General features: G+C 38.7%; 1 protein-coding gene across 4 annotated transcripts in view; it reads right to left on the minus strand.

The window, feature by feature from the left end:
* Window positions 1-20,942, minus strand: part of CTBP1 (C-terminal binding protein 1) — a 247,272-nt gene that overhangs the window by 170,116 nt on the left and 56,214 nt on the right. For 3 of the 4 annotated variants that reach the window (XM_031048401.2, XM_031048399.2, XM_031048400.2), the window contains exon 2: window positions 18,242-18,401. In XM_031048401.2, the coding sequence (XP_030904261.1) occupies window positions 18,242-18,299 (58 nt within the window). In that variant the 5' untranslated portion in view covers window positions 18,300-18,401. Of the gene's footprint in view, window positions 1-18,241; window positions 18,402-20,942 lie in introns of those variants that run through there. The other variant, XM_031048403.2, reaches the window with a different exon arrangement.

Below are 20,942 nucleotides of genomic sequence, written 5' to 3' on the forward strand. Positions count from 1 at the left end.
TCTGGAATGCCTTTTACTGTACTTTGTACAAGTGATGCAAGTGCTCTTATAGGGCATTCACACTGCATTGTTTTTTACACTCTCAAGGAAAACAGTGTCCTCTTTCTTTGCAGATGGCATGTCTGCAATCAAAGTACTGACTTCCTCATTCAGGGCAGAACTCTTGCTTTTATCTTGCAAACTGATACATGTAACTCAGTTACTGTAGTGTGTGAAGAAGCTTAAGTAATCGTAATGTTGGTAAAGTCAGTTGAGATAATCAAGTAGATTCTGATACTAGGAAGAAGAAACTGCTCTCCCATTTAAACTTCAGATCCAAAGAAGTTAATCTGAGTCCTTCTTAGGCTCAGATCCTTCCCATCACCTGAAGAACCTGAACAAGGTACCTTACTCAACCTAGATCATGTCATCTTAAGTAAAATCCCAGTCACTTTATAGACCACCTTTCTTCCACTCATTAGCAAGCTAGCTTAACTGTGGCTCATCATATCGCTGCTACACTCAGGTATAACACTCTGAATTCAAACCAGAAGTAAGTAGTTTATACAGCAAGTCTCTGGAGAAATTGTCAAACCTTCTTCTACACATTATAGGGAAAAGGTAGTTCCACCTCCATGGTTGCTGAACCAGTGTCTCCTCACTGAAAACCTGCCAGCAGTATGATCAGTCGCCATCAACAGGAATGACAATGGTAATACAGTTTTGATAGCGCAGCATCTTGTCAAAACCCAAATTTTGCATTAGTGTTAGCTACATTTCAACAGCTTGAGAGATTACGTTTCAAGAAATCAGAAAGTTACAGCTGGGGACTAGGTTCTTTCATGTAGGCATGTTTGTTTTGATTTCCTTGACTCCTAAGTTCAACAGAAAGTTTCCTTTTATCACATAGATGTTTGGGGGAAGGCCAAAGAAAACAATTATACCAACCTCATTCCATGCATCTTCACATCTCTCTGTAGCTCTATTACTTCTTGGACTGACATTAAAGGTTGAGTCAGAAATGCCACGAGTGTACCGGATATTTCCCTCAATGTTACCAGTGCCGTAGAAAGACGTTCTTCCGAAAACCTCCCAAAAGCTACCACAATCCTGTACTGTGCAGCCTATAGGGCTACCATGCAGATTTCACATATTTAGGGATATAAAGAATCCTTGGCACAGAGTTGTAATTGAGACCATCTCCAAGACTGTTCTAGAAACGATGCATCACCACCTTTTTTTGTAGATGACTTAGTTAACATTTGCATCGCAGACTTTATTTTAGGGTATGATCCTCAGTTCAATGCAATTTAGTGTTAATTACATTTTTAATTCTTTTCCAGAGATAAATCTCATCCTGATGAAACCATACCTCCCTTATCTAGTACCTAAATCTCTGGCTGTTCAGGAAGATCATCCACGAAGCAACTGGATGAAGTCTGAACCTGAGTCATTACCTGTACATACTCAACTCTCAAACATGTTAGAAATCTTGGAGAAGTCTGCTGAAGTAACTGTATTACTAAAGCAATAAAATCAACAGAGTATTTTTACTATTTATTTAGTAATGGCAGTTGACAACTATGGAGCACTAACAATAAACTCAAATCCACTTATATTTTTATTACTTCTGCTTCAAAAAATGAAAGATACCACTCATAAAATTCTTGTGAGAAGTAGTCATAAGTTTCCTCATTTTCTTGATGTCGTTTGTATAACTGCTGTTATAGTTAGACACTTGATGAGGCAATATTTAAATAAAAGGACAATAAACCTGTACTAATAGAATCAATTTGGTTTTAAGAACTTCTTGAATTACTCTACGCTGCTAGCTCATTCGACATCAGTCAGAAATGTGCCAGTGGTTTCCATCTGAAAACTCCCAAGCAGGAAAGGATCTGTCCTTTACGCATGATAAAATCTAGTGACACAGCAAAATATTGCTGCTGCAGTGTCCTCAAGGTACGTCCTTCGGAGAGTCCTGCGCTGCCTGCTCGCAAGTGCTGCAATAATCCATTAAGTAAAAATCATTTACATGCACAAAAACAGCTCAACTGCTGAATCATGAAGTAAGTGTATCATCATTACGTGTTATAGCTTTTTAGCTTGATAATGCTATTATTTTCTTTCACTTCTTTTCTGGAAATATGTTTCAATTATTCCTTAAGAGACAGTTGCTTGGATAGGCAAATTATTAAACAGTAAGTAGCATTATTCTGTAATAGTCTGTTGGGATTTTTTTCACTATATGCATCCTTTTCACCTTGCTGTAAAACCCGTAATGAGTTATGCCTCAGACAGTACAAGCCTTATCATCATTTCACAGGTAAGGAAACAACTACAGTGGGAAATCACTTCCACAAGGACTGTAAGCCCACCTTGTTTTGATTTCCCAGATCTTTAATCACATACCACACCACCTGTACAGATTTCATCATAGATTTGTTGTTACATGTTGTGCATTGCCACAGGTACCTAATACACTGAGGAGTACTATTTATTTTTCTTTATTTTGAGGTATCCTGCTTCTCTTTCTGTAAACTCTTCAGCCATTCAGAGTTAGGCAAAAAAAAGCAAACTTAAAGGGAGCCTCTAAAACTTTTATTTCTTAAAACATCTCTAAATAGACAGATACCTGAAGTTGTAAACATATTCTTATTTATTGCACTGGCAAACCTAATGGGAAAGCATAAGAAATACGCAGCAGCATGTACCTGAGGTCCCAGACATAGGTATGCTGGGTTATTACACTGATGCACTGCAACTGAGCAGTGTTACTTCAAATTTTGGCCCTAATAATGAGGCTAATGATGCTGGAAACCTCAAAGAACAGGATAAGGACCCCCCAAAGTTTTACTAAGTCTGGGCAAGGAGAATAGTAGCCTTCTACAACCAAGGGTGCAAGAAAAGCTTGTGACAGATTCAAACTTAAGGTCCACCTTGCTCCATAATGAATTTTTCCTGCTTCTGGACTGAGTTAAAAACAGCAAAACAAAAGAATAGGAAAAAAGAGCAAGACCAGTAATTCCTCTCCAGAACCAGCAATCTGCAGTACAGAGAGGTATGAATTAGGAGTGCTCCAGCAAACACAGTGCATTTTTCTTCCAGATGTACTTACTCACTTTTTCAACCTTCATGAAACTTTAGTAACCTATGACACCCTGCAGTAAGGAGTTGCTCAACTCACCTGACGTGTGAAGAAACGCTTTCTACACCTATGTGCAGCAGTTTCACTTGATGCCCACTGGTTATCACACTGAGAGTGGAAACAGATTTGCAAAGGTAACAGGCGAGGACAGTGCTGGAAGCAAAAGTGCTGCTTTCTCACCTAAGGCCAAGAAGAATATTTTAACTGCTGCACTTGAATGAAAGTAGGTTAAAATCTTGCTTATGCCCAGAATGGGACTTGACGTTCTGACTATCAACAGTGTAGAGTGCAATGCTGAGACAAGTACTTTTTCAAGCATAGCTCATCAAGACTTTTGCAGTGAGAAATGTTACTGCTCCCTAACCCTGCTTGCCAGTTGGATCCACATACAGTCCATGGAGAACATCAGAAACTCCTTGTCAAGTCCTGAACTGCTCCCTAAAGACATCTACTTTCAACTGCAACAGCCCTTACCAACCTCCCTGGTCTTTACAAGCTGCCACACATAGCTTCGGTATCTGAAGCACCATCAAATCAAATCAGCAAACCCAAGAAGTCCCGAGAGCATAACTTCATTCTGTTACAGGTTCTTATCTTCAAACCATGCTTGCTGTTTTAATTCTTGTTTCCTTCATTTGGCTGGTAGCAAACTCTGAAGAGGCCAGAACACAAGGCAAGCCAACAGCTTCAATCTAGGTTCAAGCTACAAGATCAATAATCAATATACTGTCAGCAATCTGTGTTTTCATTAAAATACCATGGACACTACTGTGTCCCCAATACCAGTCAGTATGTTTTTCCCTTATTTTGAAACACAGTAAAAAAAAGCATATGAAAATGAGAACTAGAAGAAAATGTCTGAAAGGAGATTTAGAGATTCCTAATTATCTGATTTAGCTGACAGCTACACAAAACATCCATGATATTTTGTAGGTAACCATGATGTGGATGCAGGTATTTTACAAAAACCTCTGTAACTCTACTAAAGGCTCTTCCCTCTGTCACTGCTGAACTGACCTATGCTGGATTCAGTGAATGACATCCTGGTTTATCATGAAATCTTAAGTTTTCCCTCCACTTTACATCCAATCAGTTAAATATGTTTAGAGAAGATGGATTGTCATGTCGTTTGAAAAAATCCCCAAATACAATCTGAGGAGGATTATTCCTCAGCTCCACAGAAACCGAGCTCTGGAAACATCCCATCCTGCTTACACTGAATGCTTCTAGCAAATTTTCTGCCATTTAAAAAATAATGCTAATCTTAGGCATTAATAGAACATCTTCAAATGGTGATTGTACCTTAAAATAACCTTACTAACTGCTGAAACCTCAAGTCTAGATATATTTTTGTCTCAGTAGCAGCTATGCTGATTCTCTGTACTTGCCAATAACATCATATGATCAATATTATTCTTAAATAACCCTAGAATGACAAGGCTCTAGATTCCCGTTGCCTTCTGTAGAGATCTAACAAAAAACCTTCCAGCAAGTAAAATAAAACTAGATCACTGTCTCTGATTTGAGCTAAACATTAAAAATCTTTTTTTAATACTTTACTATTTGTGGACAAGATATTTAAAACCAAAATTAGCATCACAGGTCACAACCGACAATGGAGCAGGTACGGCTGAACACTGCTTGAAGGACCTGGTTCAAAGCCCTGGTGGCATAAAAAACAAAAGATTGACAATAACAGACTCATGGAATGGTTTGAGTTGGAAAGGACCTTAAAGCTCATCCAGCTCCAACCCCTTGCCACGGGCAGGGACACCTTCCACTAGAGCAGCTTGCTCCAAGCCCCATCCAACCTGACCTTGAACACTGCCAGGGATGGGGCAGCCACAGCTTCTATGAGCAATCTGTGCCAGGGCCTCACAGTGAAGAATGATCATGTCAGCACTTCTCTGTTTCTTGAATGGTCATCAGTAGCTGAATATTGCTTTTTTTGGGGGGGGGGATTAACTCCCTTTATCAAACTTACACTGTTATAGCAAATAACTTTTTATTATCTCACCCCATAATCCTTTAATGGTACCAGAAGGACATAATGTAATTAAAAAGTTACCAATAAAAAAGGAAATGGATCATTAATAGAAACCACCCAAAACATTATGTACATATCAATAGGGAGAACAATTTCATCAGGTTTTGGATGATTAGGCTAAATAGCTAGGTGTTACTGCCAACCTACAATACAGATTATATGAGTAATGTCAAGGATATGATGACAGCTTGAACTTGCTTTCGCTTATAATTTCAGCTTTCCCTCCTTCTGCTCTGTCCTTCAGAGCCACACAACATCTGCATGGAATTGCTTCTCTACAAGTTTCCAGTTTTCAATACATTTACTTCAAATCTGAAGTTTTAGCAGTTTTTCCTAGCTATTTTTTTTAGATCAATTTAACCTTTCATATAGTAAAGCATCCCATCTAAATTAAATATGAACTGTTTATTGTGAAAATTCTTCTTCTACTATTTTAGAATGTGTTTATTTAAAAGCCAATTCAAGCTTCACGAAAACAGGGGCAACCTAAGCCAGGATCTATCCCATGCTTCAGCTACATTTGAAAACTTCTAGAAAGACACAAAAAGCTCACGCTGCAGAAGGGGAAGTATCCAGCAGCCTTTTAAATTAACTACTACTAATAAATCAACCTCCTATTATGCCAGATATGTGTAGCTCAATTACAACACAGGATTAAAGTAAATAAGATCTCCAACAGAAAGTAAACCTCTGTGCCTCTTATAAGGAGACACTGATAAACCTTTAATTTCTGTATTTCCTGGCAGTTCTGACCTGCAGAAGTGTTATAAACAGGAGATGAATTCCAGGAACCTGAGTTCCAGCCTTGATGTAAGAACAAGCTCTGCAGTACTCAGGCATGAAGTAAAAACAGAAAGAGGAACAGGTACAAACTGCACCCAGACCAGAACAGCGCACAAGGAAAGGGACAAAAAAACATGAATAGAAATAAACAAAGCAAATCACGTCACAGCAACTCCAAGACTAAGGAAGCAAGTAGCAGGATCACCGTAACTGCATGCTCAGACAAGCTTTAATGCAATACCTCATTTTTGGATTCAAAACGTGTATCCACGGGCTCATTATCTCAACTGCTAGTACAAACCTTTCCTGCTAAATCAAGCATTCGTAAGTTACTTGTGTAGAAGGAGGCTAAAGCAGTTTTTCTTCCTGTGAGCTCCATCTTCATACCCGAAAGTCTTCTGTCAAATACTTATCAACACAAAAGGATAAACTTGCCTGTAAATCATTTAAAAGAGAACTTTTAAAATTGCACACATCTGGAACAGTCCAACAGTCTTTGCTTAGTAAATATGGTTTCCAATTTGATGATTATATCATGTGAATGAGACGCAAGTCAACCACACCAGCTTGGATGGGACTTTGAGCAACCTGGTCTTAGTGGAAGGTGTCCCTGCCCATAGCAAGGGGTTGGAACTGAATGAGCTTTAAGGTCCCTTCCAACCCAAACCATTCCATATGATTCTATGATTCTGGAGCACTTCATGACTCAGGAAGACTACAGCTTGCATCCGACGAGCCTCTGACAACCAGTGGAGCTGACATGGAAACCCCTGATATTTCCTTTGTAAAAGGAGGAACCCACAGCTTGGGGGCAGGAGTGCTTTCTATGTGGAACTTGGAAGTAAAGAATAAATACCTGCCTGTAGCATGGGTTTGCTCCAGTTATGCAGGCATAGGCAGAAAGAGAGTTACCTCCATACTTGCTTTTGGAGACCTAAGTCAATGTCAGTAGAGGTGGTTCTTTCAGAATACTACTTAGTCTTTTCCCAGCTAAATCATGTCAACACCACCACTTGCAAAAGCCTTCAGGTCTTCTTCATCTATAAAGACTATAACTGACCACTCAGTAAACAGTTAAGTATTTTGCAATATGTGGAAAACTGTGATTTTAAGAAACATTTGCAAGTGCTTCCATTCATAAAGGACTAATGCATTAAAAATCAGAACAAATGAGAACTGAACAATAAATGAAGAAATAAACATTTAATGTGAAGTGATTTCCAGTGGAAATCCACTTGTATATCACCAAGCAACATGAATATAGCACAAAGAATATTTTAAGTGGTGTGTAAAACAAGGAATTAAGTAGAAATTACTTTATTTCCACATCAGAAAAGGGAACCGGAAAAACACGGAAAAGGAGCCTTGGAATTGCAGTAAAAGAGGCAGCTAAAGACCACATCTAACTGCAAGAACACACTTTTCTTTCTTCATCACCAAATGCACTCACGCTACTATGTTCGTGTACCAAGGCCTTTAAGGAGTTGCTCTAAAGTTTCTCTCACCAACTAATCCAGGGTGAACCCCTGCATTTGTTGATTACTGTAATCTTAAGGAACCTATAAAATAACCACTGATTCACGGTTAACACAGATAAAAGGAAGTAACTGACTAAAACATTCTTCATTGGATGCTTTCACCTCTGGAATGAAATCCCTTCTACTTTTACTTCTGGCATTCTGGGAAGTTTCACAGACTTTCATTGAAAAATTAAACAGGAAAGGATTTTGTAAACTTTAAGATTATATTAACAAGCATTTCAGAACTCCAGTGAAGGCTTAGGACCCAAGAAGAGTTCAAAGGAAGCCAGGACCTATTTCCAAGATGTTGCAATTTAATTTTATTAAGATACTGCTACAAGATAAGGGAAGAATGAAGAAAACGTGGGTCTGGAGGTATGATACACTGGGTTTAGTAATGCTTTATCAGGCAAGTTTCTTAGGGGAACAGAGGGCAGGAAGAAGGGAACAGTGCAGTGATAGGGCTGCACCTCTGAGAAAAGAAACAGTCCAGAGTTTCAACTTTCTATCCAGAAAGTTATATACACAAAAGTACTAGAAACAGGAAAGAGAACCTTGAATTTTCCTTCCCAAGTTAAAGCACTCATTACTGAGTCAGTTATCCCTTTTCTTTCTGGTACAATGAATTGATCTTGCATTACCTGGTACATAGACAGCCACAGACCACACAGAAAGGGTAATGAACCTCCCTTCTAAAGAGAAGGCTATGTGGAGATCTCATAGCAGCCTTGCAGTATCTGAAGGGGGCCAATAAGGATGTTGGGGAGGGACTCTTCATTAGGAACCATAGTGATAGGACAAGGGGTAACGGGTTGAAACTTAAACAGCAGAGGTTTAGACTGGATATAAGGAAGAAATTCTTTATTGTGAGGGTGGGAGGGACTGGAATGGGTTGCCCAAGGAAGCTGTGAATGCTCCATTCCCGAGCGTGTTCAAGGCCAGGTTGGACAGAGCCTTGGGTGACATGGTTTAGTGTGAGGTGTCCCTGCCCATGGCAGGGGGTTGGAACTGGATGACCTTAAGGTCCTTTCCAACCCACACTATTCTATGATTCTATGATGATGATCTAGAACACAAAGCTTCCCCATGTCCAGGCAGGCTCCTACCTACTGAAGAGCTGCTGTTAAAAGCAGGGCTGCTTTGCAGAAACAACTACAAGACTTTCCCATTAGGGAGGGAACACCATTTGAGTCCAGTGACAGAAACACTTCCTTGGCCACAGAATGACCAGGTAGCACTTCTTGTTTCTATATGTAATATCTGAGCACTTTTTAGACAGGTTTTCAAATGAAACCAGACTGCTGTAAATGTGTCTGTCCATCAACTCGCTGGGCCCTCCTTAATTAAATCCTTAACTCAGTAGCAAATTTCATCCAAAAGCTGCCAGTATTTCTTGCAGGAACTTTCTTCTTCAGGGGAATTAAATTCCTGCAAGTTTCATTAAGGAGGAGGAAAGAAAACAAAAATAAAGGCATCCAGATGAGAAGACAGACTCAAATTAGAGGCCCTGCTTTGTGAAAGGCTGCGTAGGACATCAGCAGTAATCCCTTCCACAACACCAGCCGGTCCCAGACATGGACTGTCTCACCAGCACACAGGCACCTCAGACCCAGCCAGCTGCTGCCTTAAGAGAGATGCTGGAACTGAAGGCACTGCACATGAATTTCTTGACTAAAGCACCATTGTACCTGCTGTCTTCCTGCAAAACTGGGTCCAGCTGATGAGTGCTGAAGTGGTGCTCACAAGAGGACAGCTTGTTGTGCATCTGCCTCCAGAAGAACTAATTCTCTTTGAAGATCCTGCCTTGTCCTAAACTGCTCAAAAGAAGATGGTCTTAAAGTGTGAAGGGTACTTAAACTAGATCCATATAGCACAAAGGGATTTCGAAGTGCTGATGAGATGGGTTTTAAAGTACTGAGACACCAACCTTTCCAGTAACTCATAACTTTGGGTGTCTATCTCCTTTTGCAGATCTGGACTGAAGCATGTTGCTAGGCTGCCAACAACTGCCAGGCAACAAATCACAGCACGTAGACTGAAGTCACACTTACAATGCAACATATTGAGCATGTTTTATTGTTAAGGAATCAATAACCTGTGTTTGCCATAACCAAATGTAAAATGTGATCATAGATTATTTTTTTCCCAGGAGGGAGAAAAAGTAAGAATAAAAAACCCTGTAAATCATTCTTATTGCCCTTCCAAAGTAAAACTTACACACTCATTCTTCAATCTGTTATAAAATCAAATTAATTTCAATATTAATGAACAAAGCCACTCACGTTGCACAACATGTAATTAAGATTCCTACTACTTCTTTCGGAGCTCCTTCTATTCACTGCCCCACCAAATTATTAAAACAAAGCAGTTACTATGGTAACTAATTCATTCTCTGCATTATTATATTGTTTCTAAACATCAGTGTCTAGTCATTCTTACATGCCCTAAATTCCAGTTTGAAATCCCAAACTTTTGTCTTGTTTGTTAGAAAAGCCCTTTACAATCTATGCATTCATGCATATAAGGATAGCTCGAGCACAGCTGCTTTTGTTTATTGCAAGAAGAACTGTTACTAAATTATATGAGTTTGATAAATTGATGGTGCCTGCATATGCGCAGAGCAGCACTGGGGGAACAAGCACAGGAGTTAGCTGAGCCCTACACAAACAGGCAAACATGACCATCTGCATGGTAGATAAGCTAACATCAACAAAAAATGACTGGCAGATGTTGTGGAAGTGAAGTAACACCTTCCTAAGAGGAATTTGGTACCCAGAAAAAAACACTCAAGTAAGAAATGAATAGCAGGGAACAAAACAGTGATAAAATTGCCTGGGAAAAAGTTTTATTAGCATTTAACAAACCTATTTCTTCAAATGTACAATCCTTGACAAAGAGAGACATTTATCGTGTATTTAATTAACACTTATAATTATTCTTAATCACCTATAAAGAGGAGTCATACTCTTAATTGTATTTGAGTGTCATCATCTAGCATACAAGGAAACTTTCTGACACATACAGGTAGGATAAAAAGAACAAACAGTGTTTCCTCTTCAGTTTTTGCTGTCCTACTGCTATTGCCTGTAATTTTTACTGGGTTTTTTGGTGTGTCTCCATTTAGTTGGCAGAATTAGAGGTTTGAAAATGCAGTGCATAGGATGATACTTTCACAAATAAACATCAGGAAAAGGGAAACATGAGTAATTTTGAGCAGCTAGTTTCTGGCTCAAAAAACAAACACATCTGACACAAAGTCCCAAGCAATTTAAATTTAATTCTCACAGGAAAGGAAGGAAGAAGGAACCTTCTTATTTAAACATGTGAGCAGGGTGATGAGCCACTGCAGTACTGGATCTACAGTGGTACCCATGGGTGCACTTTTACCTGCTGCAAATGCCATGTGCTTCACAGTTGGCAAAGCCTCATTTTGTAAAGGGATTCCAAGACTATTACAGCAGCCTGCTGTTATTTATATCACAGCAACTAGTAAGTCTCTCACTGACTGTTTTCTGTCAAAGAAAAGGCACAGAGGTGGAGAGGCAAGTTGTTTTCTAACCTGATATCCAAGTTAGAAAGAGCTAAAATGCAGGTTTCTTTGCCCCAAATGACCTGTCCATCAGACCACAATGACTTTTCCAAGGAGGACAGAGTTGCTCTGCAAGATATTCTTCCCCTGGCGAAGCCTCCATGGAATTCCTCCTGTTTAAGGTGGAGCAGCCTTTGAGTTCAGTACTGACCTCATGGAGCAAGGATTCAGCACTAGAAGACTCCACTTTTATTTTCTTGTTTCCACTTGCATCATCACACTCCCATCCTGACTTCAGTAAGGGAGGACACAAAATAAAAACCTTCTTTGCATCTCAGACAGCACTTCCCTAGGGATGGAATCTGCCTTTATGAAAGCTGAACATGTTTGCTTTAATTAAATGACTATTTCAATTTTTCAATATGTTTACCTAGACACTTAATCTTCATACAGTTCAGTATTCCAGAGCCCAGTGTAAAGCAATGTCTGAACCCAGGGCTTCCAGAGCATCTTCCCTGACCCTAGGCAGAACTAAGTATCTATTACCATCAAGTACTTAAAACTTCTAAAGCTTTTAAAAGTTTTACCAGGCACTCATCTGCACTGTATAAAAGCTAAGTATCTAGTCCAAAAGGTTATCTAAATTCTTTGATGGTTACTCAGGAACTAGGTGTGGATGAGCTGTGGTTAAGTATTGGATTCTGATTCAAATACATACATACGATATGACAAACACAATCATTACAACCCTGCAAACCCCATGTCAGGCTGTACTGTTTACTGTATTTAACTGGGTTTGACACAAGAAATATAACTATTTTGACTGTATTATACCAGTAAGATGCAGTGTTCTGGATAAATCACAGCTGGATGTAACTGCTGTCTGCATTATTATTTCATTCCAATACACCAATGAAAATACAACTATACAGGTAAAATCTGGAGTGCTGGACACCACAAAAACAGCTTTTCTTTAAGGTATTAGTAACTTAAATCAGCTACCTGAATGTACAGCAAAATTTTAAACTGTCTTTGAGATTCTTTTCTCTGTGGGGTTTTTTTTTCTCCCCCAGTTTTCCTGTTAAAATAATGCTTTTCATTAGCAGCTACTGTTCAGCATCATTTAGGGCAAAATGGGCTTTTAAGCTAATTTTCTTTCCATACAGCTTGCATTGTTACTAGTAATACCTCTGGAACATTGTAGTAGCTTAAGTGCATGCAAATTCAGAAGCTGTTTAGGTAGCACATAATGAAGATTCAAATTACAAAAGCAGGTTACTGCAGCAGCACAAAAGAAAGCCAAAACCACCTTACACCATAAATACTGAATATTAAGGACAAAAACAAAACCTGAACATAAGCCTGTGAATAAGTATTTCACCTATAATTACAATGAGATAAAGGATGTTTTGGCATCAGGGTAAACATGTTCCACACAGATAACTTTCTTTACTGTGTGGTAAGTGGCACATGAGCTTGTTACCCTAAGATTCACGGCAGCATCATTTTCATGTTTACTATTTCAAAGTCATCTTAGTACTTCGAACAGCCTCCCTGTTCTTTTAAGACAATTCTTACAAAAGGGATTAAACATTTACCCTAATTCTCTGTATTTCAAGGTCATAAAAATATTTTCAGAGTTCTTACAGGCAAAAGACAGAAAAAAAGCTTTGAATAGTTAAAACCCCCTTGGACACAAGAACCTATGTCTTTTGACATTAAGACACTTGTATCTGCAAGTAACTTGGTTTACTTGGTTTATTCGTAGAAAACTATGGTTGCTTAAACACTTTCATTTGTTACAGTTGAAAGATTTGATGGCTGCTCCTGCAGAAAGATTTTGGTAGCTTTTACTACCTGATTCCCAGCTTATACTGGATCACTAGGAAGAAAAGGAATTTCCTCCAGTTCAAAATCCTTATTCATTCACTAAAGGCATTTAAGATTAGAAAAGCACAATTTTGTGAACATTAATCAGTACTTTATGAAGAGGCAACTTTCACTTAGGAAACAACAAATGATAAAATATTAGGAATCTTTTAGCTCCCTCTGCTGCCCTAATCCTTCAATAAGCCTCTTTCTAAAGCCTGTCAAAAAGACACCAAGCAACTCTGCAGCTCCATTAATCTCTTTTCAAGAGGCATCTTGGCATATTGAGTATGCCTGGTACTAAGATCAGTATGCACAAAGAAAACTCTATAAAGTTCTATGTGATTTACAACTGTCTGCACATTTTATTGTTTCCTTTCTTTCCCTGATACCTGCATCAAGTGAGATAGGTATGATCATTCTCAAATTTGGATGTCAGTTAAGAAAACTAATAGCTTGTTTTCCAAAGAACTTGACATCTGCAATCGCCACTTACATAAAGAGCTAAACCCACTGGCTGCCTGGAAGCATTTACTCCTTCCTTTTAATTACAGATCACCTTACATAGTACATACCAACCTTAGTAAAAATCCTTTGTTTCTGCTCAGAGAAAACCCGGGCATTGCCAAAGTAGGCCATCTCCTCCATTAATATGCAGAAAACTCATCCTAACTGCCTAATTTGAAAACAGCAATGGGTCAAATCACAAATGAACCAAGTTCCATCAGTGGTCATAAAACACTTGGTATTTGTCAGTCTGGTACTTTCCACAAGGTAATGAACCAAGCTCTCCATTACATGCAAAAGAACAAAAAAATAAGGTAAGAGAATGTGGTTTTTTAAACTAAGTCACTTTATATCTCAAGATTTCTTTCTAAATTTGGAAAGAAGAAAAATTCAATTCATATCTGCTTTTTTCCCTGCAATCCTCCTGGAACCATCAATATACCGCATCAGCTATGAACTGAAGATTCATCTTATTAAATCTCATGCTGTATAGCACCAGAAGCAGGAAAAAAAAGAAGCTTTAAAAACACAGATGTTTTCCTACAGCGAAACAAAGCCTAGACCATGTTGTTGAAAAGAAACCATTTATCATGGACTTTTACTGTCCTTCAAAGAGGCTTCCACTTGGGTATTTGCCAGTAACCAGACCTTCCCAAAGAAAGGCTGCCCTTCATAAAAGCAAAAGATGAGAGATTTTATCTGGAATTTCAGACAATCATCCTATTAATATGCACTTTCTTTTCCAATCTATGATCCCAACCAACTCTTCTTAGGTAATAAAGCAGCACTCTTAAAATAGCTAAAGTACATTTGAAGTTTCCTTCTGGGCACTTTCAGAAAGGAGGAGGCAACCTGTGTATGAAGAATAACCTTAAGATGAATACAAGTGCTGCATAAAAAGGAAAAAAGACTTGAAATGGTTGTTGAGAAGCTCTGAGGTGTGCCAAGATGCTTTTTTTCTTCCTCAAAACAACAACTAGACAAAAATACAACATCTCTCTGAGGTCATATAGGGTCTTCACAGACTTGTACTTGCATACACTACAGTCTTTGCTATGAATATTACATGAGGTGTTCTGCAAAGAAATTTCTGGTTTCAAGCAATCAAACTGGAAAAGTCACTCTCAGAATTTGGCAGTTACATTTCCAGCATTGTGCTGTAGTGTAATCCCCTATACCTGCGTAAACAAGTAAGAAATGCGAGAGGAGACACCCCTTTCCTCCTCCCAGTTCCACCAATGCCCCTGAGGTATATAGACTTTCCTAAAGCTTGGAAACCCACCAAAAGCAGTGTTTGACTGAGCACTATATATTATACAGCGTGATGTATTTAAGGAAAATTCACTATATTCATCAATCCCGTTCATCTATTAGCTCCCAGCAAACTCAACAGAGGTCAAACATCCCCAAGGTAACTTCCAAGCAACAGTCAGTAAAACATACACACATTTAATTAAAGATTTCTAGAATATAAGCAAATACACAGCATTGTTTACAGTGTTGTTACAATATAAAGTACAATAAGACCTTAATTACAGATAACAACTTCTCAAAATGGCAAAAACATTTAGAATTTTTCAAATTACCCACAAAATGAACACATTTTATTATTGCACTGTGACATTTCCAACTGTTCTGCCAAATGTATACTACTATAATTATGCTTTGCAATCACCAGCATCACCGGAGAGGGGGACAAAGAACAATATAATCAGTAACTAATTAATCTTTCACATGCCTTGATGCTATTTATCTTCAAGGGAAGAATCCTGAATGTTATATCATAAACGGTGAAGTGAGTTTAATATTAGCATCTCAGAATAACTAGACTCATGTCTTCATGCCCAAGTCTAATTCACAGCTACTGGGGGAAGTTAGAAGCCAGAATTCAGTATCTGCTTTTTTCAAGGGACAATCTTCCACAGCAGACCATTGGAACATGCAACTGAAGTTCAGTACTATTACTACTGTGCTCCTACTACTCACAAAGTAATAGTAAATTTAGTGATGCCTCTTCAATTTGCTGCTTGATTTGCACGCTTAGTTACTATAAGCAAGTGTGCGAATTACCTCAAGCCACAGGAAAACAGCTCAACTCAGTAACAGCATGCAAGCACAGTTATCCAATGTAGAAGAGCATTTGTGTAATCCATGAACTCCCCAGAAAATGCTGTGCACATGCTCCCACCATGAGCATTTCATTTTGAGAATCAGGCTCATACCCCTCATTTTTCAGAAAGTGAATTTCAGCTCATTATCATCCCCACCTCAAACAGGGCTACAGGCAGTAATGAAATGCTGTATGTCACCACCAGCATGACACCAGTGTACCTTTATGGATATAATAATGTATTAATGTCTGCCCATCACAAGTTATGCTAAACAATTTATGAAAACATAGGTATTAGTAATAGTAGCAGTTAGCAATAGCCTGGCTTTAAGTGGAACTTGCAATAGAAAGAAAATGCATCTTCAGAGGGAAAATGTTAAGGGAAGAAAGATATAAACAGCAGGCAAATAAAATAGCTGACAGAAGATAAACCATCTTCAATAGCTATTGAGTTCATTATAATTCCTGAGCTTGGTAAAACATTGCTTGTATTTCTCAAACATAAAATACTCAGTTTGTGTTATTGAAGGCACATGTATCAGCAAACAACTCTGCACACTTAATTTTTAAACATGAACAGGACCATACGTAGAGAAAAACCTTTTTGAAACAAACCCATTCCTAATCTTTATCCCACTTTATGCACTTGCAGGGATAGCGATTTAAAACCATCAGCCAAAGACGTGTTTACAAACCTCAAAGAACATTTGGACATTTGAACACACAGACACTCAAGAGCAGAAAACAGCCTGGACACTTTAAAAGAGCCAACTTGGATTACCATAACCATAGGATTTCAAGCATTTTTCCATTTCCATCGTTTCTCTCCCCCCCCCCCGATCATCTTCTGCCTTGGTCTTCCCACTCTGTTTTTCCAACACAGCTGTCTGTCCAGCACATGGTAAATGGGATTAGGAAGCAGAGGTAACTAAACCAACTTTTCTTATGTTATTTTTCAACTGGATCAATTCCCTGACCTGCATGGCCACACAGATTTTACCATAGGATGCAGTGAAGTGTGCAGGGCTGGGAAAAACAAGTCAGACAAAAGACACTGATTAGATGTGAACACAAAGCCTGGGGGATGCCACTGCTATTTTAAGCAGGCACAGTGGCTACTGGTCCGTCCCTGACAACATTCCTTGCCACATCATCACAAACTATTTTCCTCTTAAGGTGTCCTGTTGATCGACAAAATAAGCACAAAAGGAGGCTGAAATGCTACCAACTGGGTTGAGCTGATCTAATAGGTGCTGCTATCAAAAGGAACAGGTTTCTGTGCTCACAGTTATGCAATTCAGCCAATTAACAAAGGCAAAAAACAGAGTTAACATTGTGCATTTCTTACTGAGTGGTCACACGATGGGGACCTGAGACTGACAATAGAGAAGGCAACCATGCACTGCACCACTCTTAGGTCACTTCCAGCTGATCCAGCCCCAGAGCTGCCCAGAAAGAGTGGCAGCCTTCCCAAATTTCCTGTCCTCAGAAGCCAGTTCCTCATTTCTCTGAGCAGGATTTGGTCTCCAGTGAGCTCAGCTTGGCCAACCAGTCTAGGTGGGACACAGTAACAGTTTGGACTTGGCAATCATGGGCGGGCTTGGCCAGTTTTAGAAGCGACTAACAAGGAGATTAATCATCAAAACCCAATGTGAAACTGCACCCTTCGATACTTTGGTGAAATGTCTTTCTCTGGCTATGTCAGGGTAAATGGCCCCAGTGTCCCTCACTGATCCTTTCCAACTCCTCCCTTCAATGCAACTGCTTTGTCAGCTGCACAGTGAGGAATTTACCTCAGTGGAAAATATACCAACAGAAACGTTCCTTTTTAGCCTGAGTCATCTTCTCAATCTAACTCATTACATGGTTACACTCATATTGGCACAAAGAAAGGGGGGGGAAACAAGGACAGGAATCAGCTGCCAGGGACAGCTTTCACCAACACAGCTGCTGCAAAAAAAAGAATCTCAAGACCAATTTGTGGAGGAGCAAATGTTTTAACTGCAGTTCACTGCTTCAGTATTAGTCGTGATGCAGAGACAATGCGCTCAGAAGCCTGTACACTTTTCCCATCACATTAAAATGGGTTAGTGAAGAAGTTAACTATTCCCTTCCTTTTCAAGGAGAAGCTAGCATTTTAATATAGAAATTCATTTAGCCCAAATCTTACACCGTGTATTCTTAAAAACAGTACTCCTTGTCCCTCAACCTGCTTTCATATCAACTCTAAGACCGAATGAACACAGAATGCCAGAAATATACAATTGGGTCATTTGTGACTTATGTAAAATGACTGACCCAAATGATTACATTCCTGTCACTAGATTTCTGCCTATTTTTATTAATACTTGTTAAAGTTTGGGGGCTTTGTTTTCATTTGACTTCCTGCTTCCTAGGATCAGATACAAGCTGCTAAATGAACCTATATAAAGCAATCCTGTAGCAAAATACTCTAGAGAGCATTATGTGGTCATCTTAACCTTTTTGATTGTCATTTTATATAAACCCACAATATTTCACAATATTTGGGTAGAACATTGTAGAATAGTCCAGGCTTCACATACTAGTATGCTTTTATTTGTCTAGTTCTGTTTTCACCCAAAATTAGCATTTCTGCACAGTTCATATAATCTCAACAGGAACTGCACCTCAATTAAAAATACACTGAGAATGACCAAGAGTTCCAGGTCTCCAGAAACATCAATAATCCACAAAATTAATGCAGTTAACAGAAACTGAAATGTCTAACCTTCAAATATGCGATCCAGACGTTGCCGCTTCACTTTGTGTTTGTCCATTAGAGACATAAGAGTAGAAGCTCAAAGAACGTCTCCACACAGCTTGGTGATGGTCTTCTCCAGCCAGCCACAAGTCAGAAATGCTTACTGTCTTTTATAAACTTATTTCACCTGTGAACAGGAACATAAACGTCTTTAAAACACTTTCTTCCCCCCTACCTCTTTGCAGAAAGAGGCTCTATATCTAATTGAAACTGTTACGAAAAGACATAAAGGTTTTTAAATCACATTAGGGAACCCATATTTCAAAGCAAACTGCCTTCTAAACAGGTAGAGATGCAAAGTGCACAGCACAGTTCAAACATGCCAGTGTAACAAATACTCCAAGACCTTTCCTCCTTTTGGCTTTCAAATATTGGCCCTTTCACTCAACACACCATCAGCTGAAGACTGTATCGTGGGCAGGCACAGGTACACGATTCCCATAAAACAACAGAAATGTGCCCACCTGGAATGAAACTGGAATGCCACACTTTTCCATCAGAACACTCACAGTCAGAGAAAAATACTAATTCTTAACTTCTAAGCTGCCAATAATAAAATAAAGCAGACTTTGATACTTGGAAGTTGAAGGAAATAATTCAGAGCATAGACCTGAGGAAATACATCACAGTGACAACACAACGCCAACATCTATATCAACTAAATGGCATTTAAAGCGGGTTTATGCATGACTAGGCAAGCTCTTTGGCAACAAATACAGCTAAGCACTTTTCAGATCACATGTAGCTGGGCAAGATAGCATAAGGGTATTGCAACAAGCAGCCTGCATTTTAAGCCAAACCACTGAGATGCAGGAAGGGGAGATGGGAACAGAGAGAAGGAAAATCCCTCAATAACATTTTAATCACAGTAGTAGATTATAAAATACACACAAGCAAGTGGATGGGGCATAACTAAGTATACACATCCTCTATAAAGCACAGTCAGAACAACACTTTTATCTGCCTTTAAATATCTCTGTAGGCTTGGAGAAACAAGTTCCAAGAACTCTGTACAGTGCACGTGACGACAAGCCAAATAATCCACTTCCCTGTTTCCTTTTATTCCTGCCCAACAGCTTTCAACATCAGTGGATAGCATTAAACAGCATTACAAGTGACTGAACCTAGAAATCTGCTTGTTTCTGTCTAGAGGCTAAACTTTTCTAAAACCAAAACTAGAGGCAAATTCCATCAACATATTATGAACATTCATGCACTCCTAATGCAATGATAAAGAAAAATACTTTGAATATCAAAAAGTGCACATTTGCATTAAAATGGGTGTCTTTATCAGCAGGACCCTGCTCCGTGCATTTGGACTTTTAAGGAAGTTCCTTGTTTTGTGTTTATTTTCATTTAAAAATGAAGCTAACTTGCAACATTCATCATGCTTTTGACACCTTATTCAGCGCCATCCTCCCTCCTCTTCACTCTTGCTCCACACCTCTTTTTCTTTACCCTCAAATTCAAGATTCTTCTGCTGTTTTGTACAATGTCTGATCCCAGCTGAACGTAACATCCCATTATGAGTGGGAGAAGTTCATGAAGAAAAGAGAAGACCAGTTTTTTCCCTTTAAAAGCAAACTGAATCTTGCCCGGTCAGAAATTTTCTGTTACATTTCCTAATACCAATGATTCTTACAAAATACAACATTCAATATTGAATGTGTCTCTGTTATAAGACTGCACAAACATTACATCAAATCTAATATGCATTTTCAAACCTAAAATGCCTGCTATACAGCCGCCTGCCTTTGCTTAGCTGACACCCCAAAATTGTGTAGAAGATCAGTCTTAAACTAGTCTTTAATTTATTTGCTTATCACTCCTTCCTTCCTTCCTCCAACAGTCATATTAAAAGATCTGGAGAACAAGAAACAGAAACCAGAACATAATGAACATTTTAAATACTAGTGTTGGTTTAAATTTTTATAGCTCATTTCATTTCCCATCTTGTAGAAACATATATGCCTGCTGGCCTCCTTGTGCTGTTTGTTTATTCATTCAGCATCAGATTTTTCCACTGTAGTCATTCTCCATACAAAGCTGGATGACAGTTGTAAAAACCATACCATCTGTAACTACTGACCTACCACTGAAAGTGTCACCAGATGCTTTCTATCTGTCTACAGTAGCTTCAAAGCATGTAATATAAATTGAGAGCTTTTTCTTTTCAACATAATTCGATAGGATTTTTTATTCACAGGAATTTACTGCAAGCTTAAAAAAGCATTTTTGAGAAAAAAAAATTGAATTAATATGTTAACACAGTTCTAAATTTAATCCTCATACAGTGTTATTATATTTCGTGTGCCGACACAAAGAGAAGATGATGATGATACGGGAAGCATTTCCCAGCAAAACAAAAGCCTTATAATTATGGGAGCATTAGTTACTGCAATTACTAAACCACAACAGGAATAATTGTATTTGAGAAATTCACTAAAAATACACGCACCCTGCCTAATGAATTAAAATCAGAACAAAACTACCAAATAGCATTTAAGATCAGACTTCTGTAATTTGATATTTTAAGATAAAGTGAGAATCCAAGTGATATAAGAATACACACTGCTTATCCTGTGTCAAGTATTAGCTACAAAGCCACCTGAGAAACCATCAACGTACAGAACCCTTTTGAGCAGTGCTAATTTTAGATTAAAATATA

Source organism: Melopsittacus undulatus, chromosome 7 (genome assembly GCF_012275295.1).
Source record: "Melopsittacus undulatus isolate bMelUnd1 chromosome 7, bMelUnd1.mat.Z, whole genome shotgun sequence".
Classification (NCBI taxonomy): domain Eukaryota; kingdom Metazoa; phylum Chordata; class Aves; order Psittaciformes; family Psittaculidae; genus Melopsittacus; species Melopsittacus undulatus.